The sequence below is a fragment of the Haematobia irritans genome, chromosome 2 (assembly GCF_050003625.1).
Source record: "Haematobia irritans isolate KBUSLIRL chromosome 2, ASM5000362v1, whole genome shotgun sequence".
NCBI lineage: Eukaryota > Metazoa > Arthropoda > Insecta > Diptera > Muscidae > Haematobia > Haematobia irritans.
In genome coordinates, this window is record NC_134398.1 from 205,808,235 (window position 1) to 205,831,844 (window position 23,610).

The 23,610-nt window shown below is 33.8% G+C and overlaps 1 protein-coding gene across 1 annotated transcript in view; it reads right to left on the bottom strand.

Moving 5' to 3' along the window:
* Positions 1-1,917: 1,917 nt before the first annotated feature.
* Positions 1,918-23,610, bottom strand: part of oaf (BRICHOS-like domain-containing protein out at first) — a 70,736-nt gene continuing 49,043 nt past the window's right edge. The window contains exons 2-4 of the mRNA XM_075297295.1: positions 15,128-15,241; positions 3,862-4,180; positions 1,918-2,389 (exon numbers count right to left, since the gene is read on the bottom strand). Of these exons, the coding sequence (XP_075153410.1) occupies positions 2,103-2,389; positions 3,862-4,180; positions 15,128-15,241 (720 nt within the window). The 3' untranslated portion in view covers positions 1,918-2,102. The remainder of the gene's footprint in view (positions 2,390-3,861; positions 4,181-15,127; positions 15,242-23,610) is intronic.

Consider the following 23,610-nt stretch of genomic DNA (forward strand, 5'->3'; position numbering starts at 1 on the left):
GTTCTTTTACTTTTTTTGTAAGTATCTTCATTTTTCACCAAAATAATTACAAAATATTTCAATTCTGTTGCCTGCGGCTTTCAACCGCAGTGGTTATAATCAAATATTGGTTTTTGTGTTTTAACATATAGCAAATGGTGGTTTAACTTAATCCGTTACAGCATTACTTTGTATTTTACTGGACAATATAGTTTCATCAGGATTATATCTAACTAGATTGGGATTCTTTAGTCATAAATGTTAAGAAATGTACCTAAAAATAATAATAAAAATAGGCAATATCATATTAAAAGACACTGAAAAGACTGATCGAAGATAGAAGTAATTAAACTTAATTATCTAATAACCTACATGACTTGTTTACTAGTATTAAAAATACCAATAGGGCCAAAATAACTGAAATAGGATTAAGTCAGAGGAAATCTATATTGGAAGAATATGTTAATTAATATTGAAAAAAAACAAAGATTGGTGTTCGTTGACTTACGTTCGTTAATACACTGAAAACCCATGTTAATACAACGGTCAGACCGTCCTTGAAACGTGACACTATTTTAAATTAATATGTATTAGATGTTACGGTTGAATATTATAAAATAAAAGATTAGTTAAAAAACTATCTTCAGACTGCGTTGTCATTCAATTCGAAAAAAAAAACAAATTCCTGCGCTTATGGAAATCGTGGTAATTTAAAATTAAGTTTTTGAAAACTACGGTTTGCAATGCTTAATACGACGACGTATCTGCACAAATGATACATCGAAACAAAACTATTTTTAGATTCTTTAGTCCTAAATGGATAGAGTAGTAATAGAAAATATATTTCACTCACTTGCAAAATAAATGAAGATAAAAACGACTCTTCAACTCTTTTCAATAAAATGTTGGCTATGGGAAATTGCTAAATATTTACGTAAATGTGAAGTAAAAATAGGAGTGACTGGCATCAGGAGTGTCGCGGAAGCCGAGAGCCTAGCAAGATCTTCACCACAAGACTGTGATCCGTGAACGAAACGCCACAATCAATAAGAATGCCCACATTTCCCAGCTAAATCGTCCAAGGCCAAGTCCAAGTCGTCAAAACAGCACTCAAACAGTTCGAACGAAACCCCATTTGGTTACCTTCGATGACGAAGAGAATCTTAAAACAACAAAGCGGCCGATTTCTTTGCCAAATGAGATCAAGAAATTGGTCGAGAGGTTTTAAACAGTAACGAAAATTACATCAGTAATTAATTTATTATCAGAATTACTGTTTTTGCATTTTTAAACAAATTAAAAAAAAAACTACGAATTTTATCGTAATTTTAGGAGGTATTTCCAGTAGAGAAAAATGTTGTAAAAACACCGTTTTACAGGTAGCTGCCCATTGTCTCTTTAAACAAATATCTTGTATATCCTTTACAAAATTAAAAAATATATTTATGTTTTAGAAAATACTTACACAAAGAAAATGTACACATTATTTACATTTATATATATGATCCATTATCTAAAAGGATTACCACTATAAAATAGGAATGCCTTGGTTGGGTTGAATATTTGTTTTTATCGCTGATTCTCATTCTGTCACATTCGACCACCTAATGATGATTATTTTCCAATTATTTCATGTGATGTAATAAAAGCATTCACTATCGCCATCGTGTTAATAGGTTTCTTATGGCTGGTGGTGGTAATGACGGTGTTTTTGGTGGTTTTAGTAAGGACACTACTGATGATGACGATGATATTATCGGTGATGACTTTTCCATTACAATTACCAGCTTCAATACCAACATATGTCCTATGAAAGCTATCAGCTCTATGACTACTCCCATCGACAGCATATGGAAAACTTCCATTAATTCAGCAATTTGTATATATTGATGCGAATAGAGAGGATAATGATTATAATGATGATGGTAAAGTCGATAATGATGATGATGATGATGATTTTTAATAAAATCCTTTATTGTCTTGAAATTTTTGTACACTGAGCAGCATAAGATATTTTCTTGTGCATCATACACCATTTCTTCTTGTTGTTGTTTAGGATGTAATTGTCCTTGCATATTGTTATTTAATTTTGTTAATGGCAACACGATTTGTTGCAGTTCTCGTCATTCATCCCATAGGCATTGTTGTTTTTGTCGAACATAATACGAAAATAATGAACATTTCCGGCATGTCTTAATGCCACAACGATAATTAGATGCTGCTGCCGCCGCTGCCGAAGAATCGCCCAGAGTTTTTCCTTTACAATATTTTAGACCGCATGGATACCACCCAATACATGTCTCCAGAGTACATATGCAAGGAGCCCATAGACTGCTTACTTCATTGCAACGTGAGGATAATGTATCGGGGAATTTCTCTGTGGCAGCTTCAAGGCTAGATATTGAAGAACCTGAAACGAAATGATAAAAATGGGAAATTAGTGTTAATTTAATTTTAATTATATTAAATTGATTTAAATAAAAATATCTTTATTTATTTAAATTTCATTTAGATCCTCATTGTCCTTTATTTCCTTTAAATCCTCTCATTGTCAATCAATCTTAGCAATGAAATACCCAGCAAAAAATTTGGAAGTTCTTCCAAAGGCACAACTTTAAAAGCACTTCCAGAAGATGCACTCCCAATGATGTTCTTTATTTTAACTACCCAGGAAATTCTTTTAATTCAATTTTTTATAACTTGTTTTTTTCATACTTTTAATGGGTAATTTTAACTTTTTTTGTTTCAAAGAGGTTACAAACAGAATAAGAATTTACAAAATGGTACAAATCATTTAAATTTTGTCGAAAAAATGCTAAATCCAATACGAAAAAATTGTGAATTTTTGAAAATATTTGAGGTCAAACCTTTCCGACAAGCGTTAGAATCCATCAAAAATTATAAAAATTATTTATTTTACAAAATATCACAGAATTTTTTTACTTTACATCCAAAACATTGAATTCGGATCACACCTAAAAAAGTGATGCAAATTCAGTGCAACGGCTGTTGAAATGGAGAACTTCCGTGCTATGACAAGCCCATGTTAAACTCATCGCTTCTGCGTCAATTTTGCACCACTTCCGGATCCAAAAAGAACAGTTTCATTACTTTTTTGGCGACGCTTTTTTTGCTGGGTAGTAATTGGTAGTTGGTTACCATTCCAAATTGGTAACCAATTACTATTAATTACAAATAAGTTTACTTTCACACGAGCATATCCTATGGGAAAAGTACTTCTCGGCAGCATTACCAAGAGCTACACTGTAAGCCTGAACGAGATATGAGCAAACAGTGAAGATTGTCATAAGAAACCAACAAATATATTTGCTACTTGGCAATGCTAGTGAAAACCTGACGTATGATAACCGAAACAGGCCGGTGATAGGTTAGGTTAGGTGGCATACCGAAGTATCAGGCTCACTTAGACTATTCAGTCCATTTTGATACCACATTGGTGAACTTCTCTCTTATCACTGAGTGCTGCCCATGCTAAGTTCAATGACAAGGGACCTCCTTTTTATAGCCGAGTCCGAACGGCGTTCCACATTCCAGTGAAACCACTTAGAGAAGCTTTGAAACCATCAGAAATGTCACCAGCATTACTGAGGTGGGATAATCAACCGCTGAAAAACTTTTTGGTGTTCGGTGATTATAAATAAAGTGAAATGAAAAAATGAATCGAAGCCTCGACCTTATGTATGCAAGGCGGGCATGCTAACCATTGCACCACAATGGCTCCCGGTGATGGTGTTATTATTCCCAAACATATGGTATTGCTGAAGGTATGCTCTTGGTAAGCATTTCTTTTTTAATTTCATTCAAACTAAGAACAATCGTAAAAACCATTTTTGATAACTTATATATAGCTTATATATTTACCTGGTAATTCAGACCATGCCTTCAAATCCACATCCCGCACATAGGTTGCATCGACAGCCTCACCGCATACTGTCATTAAATGACGAGATATGGGTTGTGAACGATTTAAATGCACCCATGATGTCATGGTAAATGTATCCTTGCCCTTATCATCTTCAGGTGTGCGTATTGTACTCGGATTCTTTTGACGCAATTTGGCCATAGCATCTGATGAGATGAAATCTCCTTTGTTGAATTTGGTCACAAAACACATAACCTGATAGAGATTTTGTCCTCGCTCTTCTTCACCCAAAACAAGGGCCTTGAGAATTCGTACTTCCTAAAAACATAAGAAGAAAATACATTTGTGATACGGTAAAATTTTTAATTTATTTATTTATTAAGTCTATAGAATACAATCCTTACAGACTAGCATCTACCGCGGCAAACATAAACTTCCATGGTATACTAAAGGTCTGGTTATACATCTAACAAGTATATACGGCCGTAAGTTCGGCCAGGCCGAAGCTTATGTACCCTCCATCATGGATTGCGTAGAAACTTCATCTAAACACTGCCATCCACAATCGAATTACTTAAGTTGCGGTAACGCTTGCCGATGGCAAGATAACTTAAAACCTCCTAACACCATCTTCTAAATTGTATGTAAGTCCATACGTGGTATATATTAAATCAAAAAAGATCGATCCAATACGTATATAATTCAGTTTGACAAAGTAGACATAAAATTTTGACAAAATTTTCTACAGAAATAAAATTTTAACAAAATTTTCTATAGAAATCAAATTTTCACAAAATTTTCTATAGAAATAAACTTTTGACAAAATTTTCTATAGAAATAAAATCTTGGTAGGTTATTTTTGGCTCGAGTGGCAATCATGATTATGAACCGAATAAAATTTGAACAAAATTTTCTATAGAAATAAAATTTTGATAAAATTTTCTATAGAAACAAAATTTTGACAATGATGAAAATTTTATTATGAACCGAATAAAATTTTATCAAAATTTTCTCTAGAAATAAAATTTTGACAAAATTTTCTATAGAAATAAAATTTTGGTAGATTATTTTTGGCTCTAGTGGCAACCATGATTATGAACCGATATGGACCAATTTTTGTGTGAATGGACCAATTTTGGTATGGTTGTTAGCGACCATATACTAACACCACGTGCCTAATTTGAACCGGATCGGATGAATTTTGCTCCTCCAAGAGGCTCCGGAGGTCGAATCTGGAGAATGTTTTATATGGGGGCTATATATAATTATGGACCGATATGGACCAATTCTGGCACGGTTGTTAAAGATCATATACTAACACCATGTTCCAAATTACAACCGGATTGGATGAAATTTGCTTCTCTTGGAGACTTCGCAAGTCAAATCTGGGGATCGGTTTATATGGGGGCAATATATAATTATGAACGGATGTGGACCAATTTTTTCATGGTTGTTAGAGACCATATACCAATATCATGTACCAAATTTCAGGCGGATCGGATGAAATTTTCTTCTCTTTGAGGCTCCGCAACCCAAATCTGGGGATCGGTTTATATGGGCGCCATATATAATTATCGACCGATGTGGACCAATTTTTGCATGGTTGTTAGAGACCATATACCAACATCATGTACCTAATTTCAGCCGGATCGGATGAAATTTACTTCTCTTTGAGGCTCCGCAAGCCAAATCTGGGGATCGGTTTATATGGGGGCTATATATAATTATGGACCGATATGGACCAATTTTTGCATGATTGTTAGAGACCATATACCAACACCATGTACCAAATTTCAGCCGGATCGGATGAAATATGCTTCTGTTAGAGGCTCCACAAGCTAAATCTGAGGGTCCCTTTATATGGGGGCTATACGTAAAAGTGGACCGATATGGCCCATTTTCAATACCATCCGACCTACATCGATAGCAACTACTTGTGCCAAGTTTCAAGTCTATAGCTTGTTTCGTTCGGAAGTTAGCGTGATTTCAACAGACGGACGGACGGACATGCTTAGGGTCTTAGATCAATATTTCGATGTGTTACAAACGGAATGACAAAGTTAATATACCCCCATCCTATGATGGAGGGTATAAAAATGTAGCGTAGCCGTATCATAACGGCAACGTATGACTTTTTGGCGATTAGCTAACTTGAAAACAACGTACCAACAAACTATCAAGAACTGACAGAAAACAGTTTGTTTGGCCTTAATGGTAGAAAAAAGCTAAAAAATTTATGAATCCACTAATTCGACTGAAAGTAAAAGGATGCATGTTTTTTAACAAGCTTCTTTATAAACAGTACATCTCTGATTATGAAGGCAAGATAAAAAGTAATCCTAAATCGTTGTCGATAAGGGTTTGGTCCAGTTCTCTCTCTTGAGTATGTTTTGAGAGCTTTATTAAATCTTAATGATTCGGTGAGGTCAGACATGGATGGCCTTTCTTCTATGTTTTTGAAGAAATGGGCTTCATAAATTGCTCAACCTCTGCAATATATTTTTAATTTATCTTTAAGAATTGGTTTATTTTTAGATAGTTGGAAAACCGTGTCTGTTACGCCTGTCTTCAAATCTGGTTTGAAAGGGGATGTTCGTTGGTTTGCAATTTCTGTTTAAAAAAGCTGAAACTATACTCAGATTTCTGCTAAGCTTTTTGTTGTGTCGTTAAATTGGTTTCCAATAACAATAATTGAAAAAATGCACGCTGCTTTTATACTAAAACTGTATTTATTTTCTAACAGCAATTAATCTTATAATAATGATTACAAAAAGGTGACTTCTTTTTATTTAATGCGATCGTAAGTATATCAAGAACAAGAATAAGAAATAAGGGTAAACAAGAATGACAGTTGCCCTTTATGGTGATGCCATATTGATTGATCTGTACGGCTGTGCGATGATTAATGGTCATAACAATTCTCCCCCACTTATTGAAGACTCATCCAGTTAGTGTCGAACATAATCGCTGTAGTAGCTAGGTGGTTTCCTTAATCTGCTGGATGTACGCCGTGACGGTGTAGTGTCAACTTCCGAATTCCCTGTTGAGGTGCTTGGTTGTTGTTGTAGTGGTGTTGACGGTGTTTCAGGCTCATTACTGTGACTTGTTGAAATACTGCCGGGAATATTCGTAAGAAGATGCGGATGATACAAAAGTTGATTATCCGAATGTTGATTATCATTTGTTGCTGGTTCTGCCTCTTGAGACTCTTGTACATCAAGTTGATTCTTTGCCATGGTAAAATTAAGTTGATTTATATGGCGTTTAAAAATAAACCCATTGTCCAAACGAACAAGGTAGTGAAGACGACCAAGTTTTTTGACAACAGTCCCAAGCTTCCATGAAGGTTTATTTGCCATGTAATACCTTGCTTGTATTCTGTCTCCCACACGTAGCTGTCTGACAGGTAACTCCGGATTTGAAGATGCTGTAATTTTTGAAGGTTTTAATACATCCAACTTTATTTTAATCTGCCTTCCCAGATATTGTTCAGCAGGCGATTTACCGTTGTTTAGAGGAGTAGCTCTGTAACGAAAAAGTATTTCTTGCACCTTAGTTGAAATTGACGATGAATCATCTGCCATAGCCGATAGGCGTTTTTTCAAAGTCTGCACATTTCGCTCGGCTAAACCATTGGTCGCAGGATGACCAGGAGCGATGAATTTCTGGAAAATTCCACAATTGTGACAAAATGATGTGAATTCTTCGCTTTTGAAGATTGTAGCGTTATCTGAGACGATAACGTCAGGAAAGCCGTTTCTTGCAAATATATTGCTCAACATGTTTATGGTTGATGAAGATGATGGTGCATTGGAACAAATTCCAACTTCCACCCACTTCGATTTGGAGTCCACTACAATTAGAAATTGGTGGCCTTGGAAAGGTCCAGCGTAATCAATATGAATACGTTGCCAGTTTTGTTGCGGTTCCTCCCAGTGGTGTAAAATTACTCTTGGAGGACTGTTTTGCACTGAAGCACATGCTGCACAAGATCGAACGTAATTTTCGATGTCTTTATCAATAGCTGTCCAGTAGACGTAACGCCTCGCTAATTGCTTCATCTTTGTTATCCCTAAGTGGGTATGGTGAAGTTCCTCAAGAACAGCTTTTTGTAACAAATCTGGAACAACCACTCTCGGCCCCTTGAATAAAATTCCGCAATTTATTGTGTATTCAGTATCGACCATACCTGACGACTGCAAGTCGAACATAATTTTAGAAAGTTTTTGATCTGATTTTGTAGCTTTCTCGAGTGAATCGAAATTAATAATTGTTGATGATATCTGTTGCACAGTTGAATTACAAATAGACTGCACTTCTTTATCGATGAAATTTATATAATTTATCTTCGTACTTATTGGTGCACGTGAAAGACAATCAGCGTTTGCATTTTCTTCACTCCTTTTTGCTATAACTTCATAATTATATCCAGCTAGAAATGCTGCGTACCTTTGAAGTCTTGCCGAAGTCATTTGCGGTAGTTTAGAGTTTTGATGAAAAATTCGTGATAGCGGTCTATTATCAGTGACCAGCTTAAACGTTCTACCGTAAAGATATTCATGAAAATATTGAACAGCATAAACAATGGCTAAGGCTTCTCGGTCCAGCTGAGAATAATTTTGCTCTGACGACGTTAATGACCTTGAAGCAAAAGCTATAGGCCTTTCTTCGCCGTTGATTAAATGTGATAGCACCCCAGAAATGCCTGTAGGACTAGCATCACAGGCTAGCTGCACTGTATGATCCGGATTGAATGGCATGAGGACACGATTACCGGCTATTTCTTGCTTTAAAGCTTCAAAAGAATTTTTACAATTTGAATCGAATTTGAAAATTGAATTTTTGCACAATAATTTCCGTAAAGGTGCGGTAAGTGTTGACGCGTTAGGTATGAAACGAGAATAGTAGGTCACCATACCTAAAAATCTCCTGACGTCATCTACATTCTTGGGTTGTGGCATCTCGACAATCGCTTTTATTTTAGAATCAGATTTTTGCACTTTGTTGAATTCAACTATGTGGCCCAAGAATTCGATGCGTTCTTGAAAAAATGAGCATTTTGAAAGATTTAAGTGTAGATCGTATTTTTTTAGCTGCGCTAAACAAGCCTTCAGATTAGATTTGCACTCAGTTACAGTTTCGCCATGAACCAAAATATCATCGAAGTATGCTTCTGTTTTTGGAACCTCACGCAGTATTTGATCGATAATTCTATTGAATTCTGCTGGGGCGGTCTTGATTCCAAACGACAGACGGTTCATTCGAAATGTGCCTCGATGCGTTGAGATCGTTTGTATCTCAGATGACAAATCATCAACTGGAACGTGTAAATATGCTTTGTAGAGATCAAGGCGACAATAAAATCTCGAATCTTTGAGGGCATTAAAAATTTCATCCACTTTTGGAATGGGGTAATGTGCATCTACCAACCGCATATTGACTCCGACTTTATAATCAACGCAGAGGCGTACCCCTCCATCCGCTTTTGGGATTACTACCAAAGGTGACCCCCAATCGCTATTAGTTACTTTGGTTATAATGCCTTGATTTTCCAATTCATCGATCTCCTTATTAACACGTTCTATTAATGCATATGGTATTTGGCGCTCTTTGATATAAATAGGTTTTGCATTGTCTCGAAGTCGAAGGGAGACTTTATAATTTGGTACACAACCTATCTTCTGTTGAAAAACTGTTGAAAATTCTGACATTAAATCATCAATATGATTTAATTCGCTTATTGAATTTGTAATTGGCTCATTGTTGATTTTATCCAATTCGTTGAGATTAATGCATAATCGACGAATCCAAGTACGACCTATGAGGGCTGTACAGCCATCTGGCACAACATAAAGGTCATCATAAATTGAAATGTTGTTGAAAACAGCATGAACTCGAACTTTCCCTTCGGGCTTGAATGTATTTTGAGTGTATGATCGGAATATGATATTCGTACTTCCAAGTTTGTTTGACAAATTTAACTTATTGAAAATTCCTCGGGGTAGAAATGAAAATCCAGATCCAGAATCAACTTCGAATTTTATAACTTTGCCTTCTATCAATATATTAGCATAGTATCGATTAGAATTTACATTACCATAGCTGCTTTGGTATACGTCGACTATTTTGTAAATTCCGTAGTCGGAACCATCACTCTGAATTTGATTCGTTGAAATCGACTTGTTTTTGTTGTTATTTGTAGGTCCGGCATTAGGACTATCCGCCAAAAGAGATGCAATACAGACTTTTGCTACATGCCCGTGTCTAGAACACAAATTGCATTTTAAATTTGCACTAGAACGACATTCTTTTGCAAAATGATTATTTTTGCCACATCTTAAACATAAGCCAGCTATACCAAGTTGCTCATAATTAACTTTGACCTTCGATTTTTGCACATTAGGACGCTTTGGCATTTTCCTTTTGTTTGAAATTTTATTAATTGTTGCACTTGAACTATTTGTTTGTGATTGTGTTAGTTCTTTTGCATCTGCTTTCGCTGCTTCTAAAGCTAAAGCTTTTAAAACGATTTCTTCAAACTTCGATGAACTTGATTGCAGCAATTGCTCTCGAATACTATTGCAAGAAATTCCTCGAATAAATTGTGCACGTAAAAATACATCAGCAATTGAACTTTTGCACTCGCACTCTGAAACAAATTCACAATCACCAATGTCCGTTCGAAGCATTGCAACATATTCAGAAATTGACTGTCCATCCGTCTGGTATTTTGACAAAAATTTATGTTGTGCCACCAAGATATTTCTTTTTGGTGTCAAATGATCCTCCAACAATTTCAATAACTCGTCGTATGGCAGTTCCATTGCAATTTTTGGTGCCGCCAGCGATGTGACCATATTGAAGTATTTTGCTCCAATTGAATTTAAAAGCAGCTTCGTACAATAATCTTTATTCGACTCAATGCCTTTCATGGTTACGTAATTTGTAAACCGTTGAATGTAATTTCGGTATGTCTCCTTTGCCGGGTCGAAGATATCAAAATTGGGAACCAAAATTGTATTTATTGTTGCACTGCCACCATTTTGTACTGCACTAGATGTTGATGCACCAGTTGTTAATTTGGCTAATTGCGCCACCAAAGCTTGTTGCGCCTTCATAAACTCTGCAAATTGAGCGGCATCCATTTTGTAATGCGCGTACTGCCTTACAAAAAAAAATGAAATAATTAATTTGCACAATAAAAATTAATTTATTTGGTTTCACTCTCGTCGCCAACTGTTGTGTCGTTAAATTGGTTTCCAATAACAATAATTGAAAAAATGCACGCTGCTTTTATACTAAAACTGTATTTATTTTCTAACAGCAATTAATCTTATAATAATGATTACAAAAAGGTGACTTCTTTTTATTTAATGCGATCGTAAGTATATCAAGAACAAGAATAAGAAATAAGGGTAAACAAGAATGACAGTTGCCCTTTATGGTGATGCCATATTGATTGATCTGTACGGCTGTGCGATGATTAATGGTCATAACACTTTTGATAAGGTTCCGCATAATATTTGGCTTGTAAAGCTTTACAAGATGGGTTTCCATTCTTGGTTACTACAATGGTTACATTCTTACTTAAGTTTTAGTCGATGTTTTGTTTTTGTGGATTCTGCAATATCGGAACCATACATTGCTCCTTCTGGGGTTACCCATGGTAGTATTCTGGGTCCTTTGTTATGTATATTATATCTGAATAATGTTTCATTTTGCTGCTTGATTTATGCAGATGACATTAAGATATTTGCAAATATTAAGTGCTTATCAGATGTAATCTTGCTTCAATCTGATTTAGATAGATTATTCTCGTGGTGTGAATTGAATTTATTGCCCTTGAATGTGTCCAAATGTGTTCAACTATCTTACTCCAGAAGAATTAATGTAAAAAATTCTTCTTATCTTATAAATATTCAAGAGCTGTTAAAAGTAGATAATATTCGTGATTTAGATTATATAATGCCTAAGGCTTATGCAATTTTGTTGTATTTATTAAACAGAATTGTAATGAATTCTTAGATCTAGGAAGATATTGTACATGAGCTTTGTGAGATCTAGGCTAGAATGTGCTGCTATTGTTTGGAATCCCATATTGTACATTGCGATCGAATTGAAAGATTACAAAATAAGTTCATAAAGTTCGCACCATCGTCTGTGTTTTTACGGATCCATTACCTTCATATAAAGCTAAGTGTAGACTAATTCATTTGGATTCTCTTCAATCCTGTAGAATAAAGTTTTCTGTTTTGTTCATTTATAAAAGAGTTAATGGATTTATAAATTGTTCGTATCTTTTAGAGTTGATTGCTTTTAATGTACTATTCCTTTTCATAGAACTACCTATATATCTGTGGAGTCAATTTTGAGATCTCTAAAGGAATTTAACCCTTCTGTGCGTGATGAGATCCCGCTGGACCTTTTTGATTTTTATTCATACATAACTTTATCTTTTATATGAATTTCAGCTTGACGGTTTATGACTTCTTGTACTGAAGTGTTTTAAGTTGAAAACTTTAAATTTTTATGTGATTGAATCATTAAACCGGTTTTTATAGGTATTTGAAAAAGTTTAGTGAGATTCTGAGTGATGAGGTCCAATGGGACCTATTACTAATTACATTAGTGGTTTTAGCACAGTTTAAAAAGCATTGTAAAGATATTGCGATTTTCGTATTTGGAACAATTAATAACACTAACATCCTTTCAGAAAATACCGTTATTTGGAAGAATTTGTCATTTTTGAAGTTTCCATTGGTTTCGTTGCTTGGTAGTACATAATTTTATGTCTTCAGTTGATATATCCAATATAGTGAGAGTAAAAGTGCAAAAAAAGTTATTTGAACTTCATGGAAATCGTGGTCGAAATAAGTTTTTATATTTCTATACATTTTCCAGACCTATCGGCTCCTGGAATTTGGCAAGATGTGCCTCAATTTGGACCAAGTTTGAAACAACCACTGTGCACATAATACTGCGAGCAAAACGAACGCCACTACAAAAATCGTATTGTTTTTCCTTCAAAAATCCAGTTTGTTAAGAACATTCAACTACAAAAACAATATATTGTTGCTTGGTACGTATAAGGATACTTATGGGTACCACGCCTGCGTCAAACATCAGGGCCACTAGTATACTAATCAAAAATTTTAACATTATCTGTATCCTATTAAAAATTAAATAAAACTCTATATTTACAACCAAATGTTTATATATGCAATTTTTGCATTATAGAAGAGTCCACATACAGTAAATGATCGAAAAATATCGTAGGGATAACCTCTCTACCATCCTTTTTTTATTGTAGGTCCCACGGGACCTCATCACGCTGGTATCGCTTCCAGTGTTATCACATACACAAGGGTTAATAATAATTTTGATTTTTTGGAATATGATCAACGACATTTTGCATTTTATAAAATAATTAGAAAAGAACAATGACGTCGTTATATATAGCGCATGCGGTAAAGTTTTAAATTTATATTCTACAAAGTAAGAGGAGAAGAACAATAACATCAGCATATTTAACATGTAGCGCCTGATCACGGAATTCTATACAGTAATTTTTTCGAATTCATTAACGAAAATGTATATTCCAAAAAATAAGTGGAAACAAGTATATATGGCCGTAAGTTCGGCCAGGCCGAATCTTATGTACCCTCCACCATGGATTGCATAGAAACTTGAACTAAAGACTGTCATCCACAATCGAATTACTCGGGTTGCGGTAACACTTGCCGGAGGCAAGGTATCGTAAAACTTCTTAACACCGTCTTCTCAATTGTAAGTTAGTCTATACGGAGTATATATTAAACAACAAAGGCCGATTAAATACGTATATAATTCAGTTTGATAAAATTTTCTATAGAAATAAAATTTTGACAAAATTTTCTATAGAAATAAAATTTTGACAAAATTTTCTATAGAAATAAAAATTTGACAAAATTTTCTATAGAAATAAAATTTTGACAAAATTTTCTATAGAAACAAAATTTTGACAAAATTTTCTATAGAAATAAAGTCATGACAAAATTTTGTATAGTAATTAAATTTTGACAAAATTCTCTATAGTAATACAATTGTAAAAAAATTTTTTTAGAGTAATAAAATTTTGACAAAATTTTCTATATATTCTATATATAAATATAGATCGATATGGACCAATTTTGGCACGGTTGTTAGCGGCCATATACTGGCGCAATATACCAAATTTCACCACGAAATTTCAATAGGATCGGATGAATTTTGCTATATACTTACACCATGTAAAAAATTTCAACCGGATCGGATGAATTTTGCTTCTCTTATAGGCTCCGCAAGCCAAATTGGGGGGATCGGTTTATATTTGGGGCTATTTATAAATATGGATCGATGTGGACCAATTTTTGCATGGTTGTTAGAGACCATATACTGACACCATGTACCAAATTTCAGCCGGATCGGATGAATTTTGCTCCTCTAAGAGGCTCCGCAAGCCAAATCTGGGGGTCGGTTTATATGGGGGCTATACGTAAAAGTGGTCCCATATGGCACATTTGCAATATCATCTGACCTACATCAATAACAACTATTTGTGCCATGTTTCAAGTCGATAGCTTGTTTCGTTCGGAAGTTAGCGTGATTTCTACAGACGGACGGACGGACATGCTTAAATCGACTCAGAATTTCACCACGATATTCTGGATATATATATTTTATGGGGTCTTAGAGCAATATTTCGATGTGTTACAAACGGAATGACAAAGTTAATATACCCCCATCCTATGGTGGAGGCTTTAAAAAACTATAACATAGGTACATATAACCATTTGCAAAATTGTCCATATCGGTCCATAGTTATATATAACTCCATATAAACAGATCTCAAAATTTGAATTCTTGAGCCTCATGGAAGCGAATTAATTTAATGCGGATTTGGTGTCAGTACATATATGCATACCAACTACCATAGAAAATTGGTCCATATCGGTTCATAATTATATATAGACTCCTTTATATAAAGGGTTGAAGAATTAAACCGGCTCACATGGATAAAATTCGGTCTGTCCGAACTTTCGGCTGTACACTGAAACAAATACGAGGAACTAAAATTTTAGACAATCGATCCTTTTCGACGCTAAAAACTTTCTTTAAAACGAACAAAAAAAGGTTGGAGATAATTGTTTGGTTTAATTGCTTCCAAAGAGAATACTTTGTAAGAAAGGAAGGAAATTTCTCTTCTCTTTTAATTATAAATTAAAATGATTATTTTCTTGTACTTACATTTCGAAAATCGATTATCTGCGTAATTAGCGTACCATCGGTCTTTTGGAATTCTAATGTTATAAGATCTTCACTGACATTCGATGTAATACTCTCCTGGATAACCTCGCCGCCCTGTAAGTAAAACAATTTGATAATTAATAATTTGCACAAGTTATAGAGTTATTATAACAAATTTTTTTTTAAAGAATATGAAAATTTAATTTTGGCAAAATGACTTTTCCACAAAAAGCTTAAAAAATCATTTTGTAAACCTTTGGCAAAAGCCCACTACTAATTTAGTAAAAGCAACAAAGCAGGGCAATGTTAAAAACCATTTGGATTATTAAGGTAGGAGGACGCAAGAATCTGTCAGGCATATTAAAGTTAATTTAATGTGGAAAGCCCCATTTAGAAAACAGTTGCTCACTAACATTAATTGCAACAGTAAATTGAATATAGCAAACTATTCTGGTACTGAGTACAATCACTGAGTGCAGGACCCTCGTTTAAAAAAAAAAGTGCACTACAAATAGTTCACCCATTCAGCCATCTAAGCAGCCATCCATGAAACATATCATTTCCCCAGTAGCACTCTTTACATTGAGGCCATACAACAACCAATTCAAACCCACCCACTCATGTACCTCCAATTAAAGCTGAAAATAGAACGGCGGTTCACATTACCATTAGTAGCTGGAAAATTACAAGAAGGCAACAACATGAGCGGTGTATATTTTTACAGACTATAGCCCATTAAAATGTTAGAAAAATTGCAAGTGGAAGTTTAGCAGAGGAGGCTTATGCTGATGATGATGGTGCTGACTGACACTAATGTTGATTTGATAGTTACACACAAATTTTGTTTTTCTCGTTCAATCACGAAATTATTTGATTCAATTAAATTTTTAATTGAAATGTCTACAGAAATGATAGTATCAATTAAAAAATTAATTGATACTATTAATTTTTGTGATTTATTTTTGTTTAATTGAATATTTTTTTTTAAATTAAAAGAAAAAATTAATTGGAAAAATTTTCGAGAAATTTTTTTCTGTGTAGGTGTATTCATTTTGCATATGATACAACAAGATTTGGTTAGTTACACTCAAAAAAGAGGGGGAAATCGCAAAATATTCGTTGGGTGATATTTTCTTAACCTCGAATTTGATAAGCTTAAAACTTAATATAGTATCGAGGGTATCTTGTTTATTTCCTTATAAAAAAAGTAAATTCTTGCGATGTGCGATTCCTAATATCGGAACATGTGGGATTATGTTGTAGTTAAATGTCCCCATTATGAGAGTTTTCTTCACTTTATGTTACCAAACCAAATGATCAATATTTCTCTTCTAAATATAGAATACAAAATTTTCCTTAACGAGAAAAAATAAAGGGATAACAAATACCAGATACCGATCTGCACAAGCCAAGCTATACAAATTTAGCGGTGGGAGAGCATATATATGTTCGACTTATTTGCTAATTTTTTATGGAATCTGGCATTTTCTTTTCAATAACTTAATAGCATCAATTCCCTACATCTTCTTGGCCAATAAGTAGTTTGATGCAAATTGGCGCCCGATCATAGACATGTATTATTGTACCAATTTAATCGTAACTTTATTTTAGGGCAGGCATATTACTGTGTTGTAGTTAAAATTTCCCCAATATGAGAGTTTTTTCACTTTAATATAAATATGTATACACAATTGGAACACGAATTTTCCTTAACGAATAGATTTACATACTATTACAATAAGACAAAAGGAATTGGTACTAAGTCATTGAAAATAAATGCCAGATAAATTTCATTCAACTTGTCGAAAATGATAGTAATACAATTTTTATACAAGAAGATGAGAGGAATTGATAGAGTCATCGAAAACAAAATGCCAAATACCAATCTACACAAGCCTATCTATACACTCATTGCAGGCTAAAGCGGATTTCCATAGCCATCAGTATATTTCCATAGCCATATATCTGGGGGTAGAGTGGGCGTTGGTGATTGTAGGCTAATTTCTTATGGAATCTGAAAATTTTTTTAAATGACTAAATAATATAAATCCCCTTCATCTTCTTGTTCAATTTTTTTAGCTGGCGCCCGATCACGGTCATTTATTATTGTAAAAATTGAACCGTAGACTACAACAGAAAAAATTTACTATTTTATGAACTACCACGTTGAACTAAATTAATTTTGTCCTATCTATGAGAAGTAAATTTGGGAATAAAAATTCAAAAATCTCAGTAAATTGTCTTCATAATATATTTTAGGAGATTTCCCTAATATATTTATAAAATAAAGACAATTTACTGAGATTTTTGAATTTTTATTCCCAAATTTATTTCTTCTCATAGATAGGAGAAAATAAAATTTTATAGACATACTTAAAAAAAAAAAGAACAATTCATTGGCCTATGGGAGAAATTTTTAAAAGATATATTTATAAAAAATATTTTTTTTTTGCCACAAACGTAAGTTAGCACCACTTTAACAGTGGACTTTTTTTCAGTTTATTTATTATTTTTTTGTTTGTTTTAAAGATTTATAGTAAATTCACATAAACATTGTTTCCGAAATATTTTTCATAAAAATAAATCGCCTAAATCGATTTCTTCCAAAACCAATGGGTTGCTATGTGACCCAAAACACATACATATGCCAAATTTGAAGTCTTTCGGACTAAACCTGCGACCTACACTTTGATCACAAACATGTATTCAGACAGACAGACGGAAGGACGGACTGAATAGTCTAAGTGGGCATAAATCAAATCGGGCTGCCACTTTAGCCTATGAGCATTATTGCCAAAGACACCCTGGATCTAACTCCTCTCACTGTTCCACAGTGTCGCGCAAGGTATAATAATTTTTTTTTAATTAAAAAGTTTATGGATTCAATTATTTTTTAATCAAAATAAAATTTAATTACCGAAATTTATCGCATTGATTTAATTTTTGATTGAACCTATAACGTTTTTAACTGGTATTGATGATTAATACTATAATTTCCATGATTGAAAGAAATTTCAATTAAAAATTAATTGGATCATTTAATTTTTTGATTGGATCCAAAAATATTTTTGTATACTTCCAAAATATTATGACCGAACATCTAATCGTGCTGAGAATTTAAAATGAGATATTTTTTATGCTCTCAAACTTTTTGAAAGGAATTATATAAGACAATAGTGACTGGCTCCCGAGCACAAACATTATTTTTTTTTTCATATAACTAAGAACCACTATAAAATTAAATATATTACATTTCTCTCTTTATAAATGTTATTACCGATATTATTTTTGCCTCATATATTTCAATTTGAAAAGCTGGCGCCCGAGCAGAGGGAATATTTATGTGTAATATTTAAATTTGTTAAAATCTGTTCGCATGGCCTTTGTAGTTTGTAATTAACTTCTCTACCCTATTGACTTGTGCCTTTCTACAATTTAGAAAAAACAAAACAAACTGACTTGATCATGGATAATTTCAATTCTGCCCACTTTAATTGAGGCGCAACATGCATTGTCTAAACCGTTAAGAATCTCCTGGCTAGCCTAAACAAAAATCTCATCAATTTAATCGCTACAACCCTCGAGGTAGACACGCATGGAGAATATCTATTAACCTGCCATTATTACATTTTGTTCTATCTATGCTTAACAAAAAAAGTTTCCGCTCAGACATTACAGGAGAACTGAAAACCTTTAATCCTATTTAACAGACATACACACTGCGTGATTTTGTTTGGGTTACTGGGGTATTTCTGGGCATTTTTTGAGGTTGTTGCATGTTCATTAAATCCCCCACTAAGTTCATCATGAATGTTCACGGAAACAATGGCGACAGCAACGAGAAGCCGACTCATGTAAACTTTTCAACAACTTTTGTTGGAAAGTAGAATGAAATGTGCAAAATGCCAAGCACTATAAACTACAGAACTAAATGTTGAACAAAACTAATGACAAATTCTAGTACAATTCAGGCTATTTAATTTTCAAAAAAAAAAATCAGTAATGAGGGTGAACATTATCTAATACTTGACTAGTAATGAAAATAGATTCAAAAAAGAAAAGGGAAAGAAGAGAAACATTTAAAGGCAAATGAGAAAAAAATTAAAGCCAATAAATTGCTATTTTACTCTCACAAGCAATAAAATCTTTTGTTGAGCAATAAAATTAGAAATTAATGATTTTTTAGGTGGTAACAGAATATTAAGTGAATAAAACAATTTTACAAAGAAATAATCGCATTTAATAGAAGATTCTTTCTAAAAAGGCAACTTTTCAGTAAAGGTGGGTATTAAGTTCGAGTTTAGCCGCTAAAATCGTCTATTTTTCACGATTACTTTTCTTTAATAATCCATTTTAATGAATACAAACTTTGTGAAAATTTGCTTTGGGATATTCCCCATCAAGTTATAATGAAATCTGCAACATATATGTGTAATTTTATGACTTTTTTACTGATTTGGTTTTCACTTTAATGAAAATTAGCAGCTAAACTCAAACTTAATACCCACCTTAACAGAAAAACAAATTTTAAAAAAATCAATTTATAGCTAATCACATTGTTTCATGCTCGGTCGCCGGACTTTAGATTTTCACATGGTAATACTGTTTCATTCGAAGGTTCACTTCCCGATATTTAAAAAGTTCCACTTCCCGATATTTATTTACCACTTCAAATTGTATTGCCATGCTCGGTCGCCAGACATTAGATTTTAACAGGGTTTCATCTGTACAAAATATGCATTCCAAGCAAAGCTTAATTTCCATTTCCATTTTTATTTACTACTTCAAATTGTATCACTTTAAACTAGAATTGTTCCTTTTCCCATCATAGATAGTGAATAATTTGGCTTCACCAATTTTACCTCGAATCTCATAAATCTCTCACCTCCATTTTCGAGCACACAAAATCTGTTTACATGAACACAGAAAATTCTCCATCCATTTAGCGCTTAAACTAAGAACACTCTAATTGGTCTAGCTCGAAAAAAAACCTCCTTGTTTAGCAAATAACAACATTTTTCAATTTTGATTAATTGTTTTGTTACACCTCTATTACTCTGTGCTGTGAGGGAGCGAATGCTAAGGCAGCAAAGACTTTTACTTTGATTATTTTTCCCTATCATCTAATCTTTTTAATGGTCAGCAAACAAAATATTTTGTTTGCTTAATATTTTAACACCAACCTACACCATGGTTGTTTTTCTTTCTCTCCAATCTGTCGCCAAAACATGCATGAAAGCATATCAATGAAAAGGGTATTGTTCAATGGCGTGATTCATTTTCGATTTATGCCGTCTTTGTGGATAGATACACAATTATGTAGCATAACCTACGGACAACCTAGAGGAAATTTAATATTCATCATTCAAACAAAAGCGCCCGATCATGGACTAGGAATAGGAAAGGAAATAAGGGCATTTTTGAAGCACAAAATATTTTTGTTCTTTGACATTTTGTAAATACATATGCAAATATACAAACGATAATTGGCGCCCGAACTTTATTAATGATCTTAGCTAAAGTAATTTTTTAATAACTATAAATTATGATTATTAACACTATAAAAAAAAAACTAAGATTTTATTTTGCTTTATTACAACATGACCTTAAGCCTTACAAACTCTACAAATAATTATGAAAAATAATTAATTCATTTAAAGTGACAGCACCCATATTATTATCGGCCATTTTCATGTAGCTCCGTTAGGCTTTAACTTCGAGTTAACAGAAGGTAAATTGCAAATATCTTCTCTCCAGTAAACTTTAACTGAAAAATGTTCAGCAGTTATGCTCCAAACAGGTATATGGAATATATAATCAAGATGACTGACATGTTTATACTTCTATAGTAGCACTAACGGAGCTTCATGAAAATGGGGATTGGAAAGGTAATTTATCTTATACGATTCTTCACCTGCCACGATGTAGACGCGTTTCCAAGCATCGCAATCGTATTTTTGGAGCATTTTTTCGACCAATCAACAGGAGCCTTTTTTTTTTTTTGAACGATTAACATATTGTGTGGGATTGAACGCGATACAATTTTTTTTTTTGACGGTTAAATGTTCATTCAATATTGAATGGTTGCCTGACTAATGCCTAAGCTTGTTTCGATCTCACGATAGGTCACATGACATAGAGCTGTCAATAAGCAGATTGCAATATTGGGGTTGCCCGATCACGGCATATAAAAGGCAATCCCCGTTAGAAAATAACATTTCCTAACGTTTGCTATACCTTTAAAACAATAAGTAAACAATAGTAAAACTGGCGCCCGATCACGAACTTTGTCAATGATTTTAACTAAATTAATTTTCAATCATTTTAAATTTAAATGATCAATTATGGTTAATACCTTTTACTTTAAAAAATAATAATAAAACTGGCACCGGATCATGGACTTTGTTAATGCTCTTCACTAAAGGAATTTTAAATCAGTTTATCTTTAAATTATCAAATATAGTTAATACCTTATACTTAAAAAAATAATAATAAAACTGGCGCCCGATCATGCACTTTGTGAATGATTTTCACTAAAGGAATTTTTAATAATTTTAAATTTAAATGATCGATTATGGTTAATACCTTATACATTAAAAAATAAAAACAAGTAGGGAAAGTCTAAAGTCGGTCGGGGCCGACAATATTATACCCTGAACCACTTTTAGATCCACATTTCGATACCATATCAAATCCGTCAAATATGTTAGATGCTATATAAACTTTTCCCATATACATATAAAGGGTGATTCTTTTGAGGTTAGGATTTTCATGCATTAGTATTTGACAGATCACGTGGGATTTCAGGCATGGTGTCAAAGAGAAAGATGCTCAGTATGCTTTGACATTTCATCATGAATAGACTTACGATCTGCCACAGCGTCGAATTTTCAGTGAATGGGCCCTAGAAAAGTTGGCAGAAAATCCGCTTTTTTATCGACAAATTTTGTTCAGCGATGAGGCTCATTTCTGGTTGAATGGCTACGTAAATAAGCAAAATTGCCGCATTTGGAGTGAAGAGCAACCAGAAGCCGTTCAAGAACTGCCCATGCATCCCGAAAAATGCACTGTTTGGTGTGGTTTGTACGCTGGTGGAATCATTGGACCGTATTTTTTCAAAGATGCTGTTGGACGCAACGTTACGGTGAATGGCGATCGCTATCGTTCGATGCTAACAAACTTTTTGTTGCCAAAAATGGAAGAACTGAACTTGGTTGACATGTGGTTTCAACAAGATGGCGCTACATGCCACACAGCTCGCGATTTTATGGCCATTTTGAGGGAAAACTTCGGAGAACAATTCATCTCAAGAAATGGACCGGTAAGTTGGCCACCAAGATCATGCGATTTGACGCCTTTAGACTATTTTTTGTGGGGCTACGTCAAATCTAAAGTCTACAGAAATAAGCCAGCAACTATTCCAGCTTTGGAAGACAACATTTCCGAAGAAATTCGGGCTATTCCGGCCGAAATGCTCGAAAAAGTTGCCCAAAATTGGACTTTCCGAATGGACCACCTAAGACGCAGCCGCGGTCAACATTTAAATGAAATTATCTTCAAAAAGTAAATGTCATGGACCAATCTAACGTTTCAAATAAAGAACCGATGAGATTTTGCAAATTTTATGCGTTTTTTTTTTTTAAAAAGTTATCAAGCTCTTAACAAATCACCCTTTATTTAAATCTGACTCGATCTGGACAAAATTTGTTAGACTTATGTATACTTAAAATTTAAATCGGCTAATACCCTGGGGTGGAACAAAATGTTAGTAAAAACATATTGCAAAAGTGTATTTATGATTTATCGGTCGATAGATATGTATTAGACGTATAGGAAAATTGGAGTCATTTTTACAAGTTTTCGACTTAGCAGTGTCGTTTTTACAAGGAAAATGTGGGTATTTTGGCCAATTTGACCGAAATCACAAAAAACATATATATGGGAGTTATGCAAAGCTACAATGTTAATTCTACACCCTGTGCAAAATTTCACTTAAATCGGATTACAACTTTGACCTCTGTTGTCATATGAGTGAAAATCGGGGGAAATCTGACCCGATTTCAACCATATTTGGCATGCATAGCTACAATATTAATTCTACTCCCTGTGTAAAATTTAAAGCAAATTAGGGCAAAATTCTGGCTTCTGGGGACATTGGAGTTCATATCGGGCAAAAGATATATATGGGAGCTTTATCTTAATCTGAACCGATTTCAACCAAATTTGGCATGCATAGCTACAATATTAATTCTACTCTCTGTGCAAAATTTAAAGCAAATTAAGGCAAAACTCTGGCTTCTGGGGTCTTTATAGGTGCATATCGGGCGAAATATATATGGGAGCTATATCTAAATCTGAACCGATTTCAACCAAATTCGGCACACTTTACGACACTATCAATTGCACTTCTTGTGCAATACTTAAAGTAAATCAGGCTGAAATTCTGGCTTCTGGGGCCATATTAGTAGATATCGGGCGAAAGA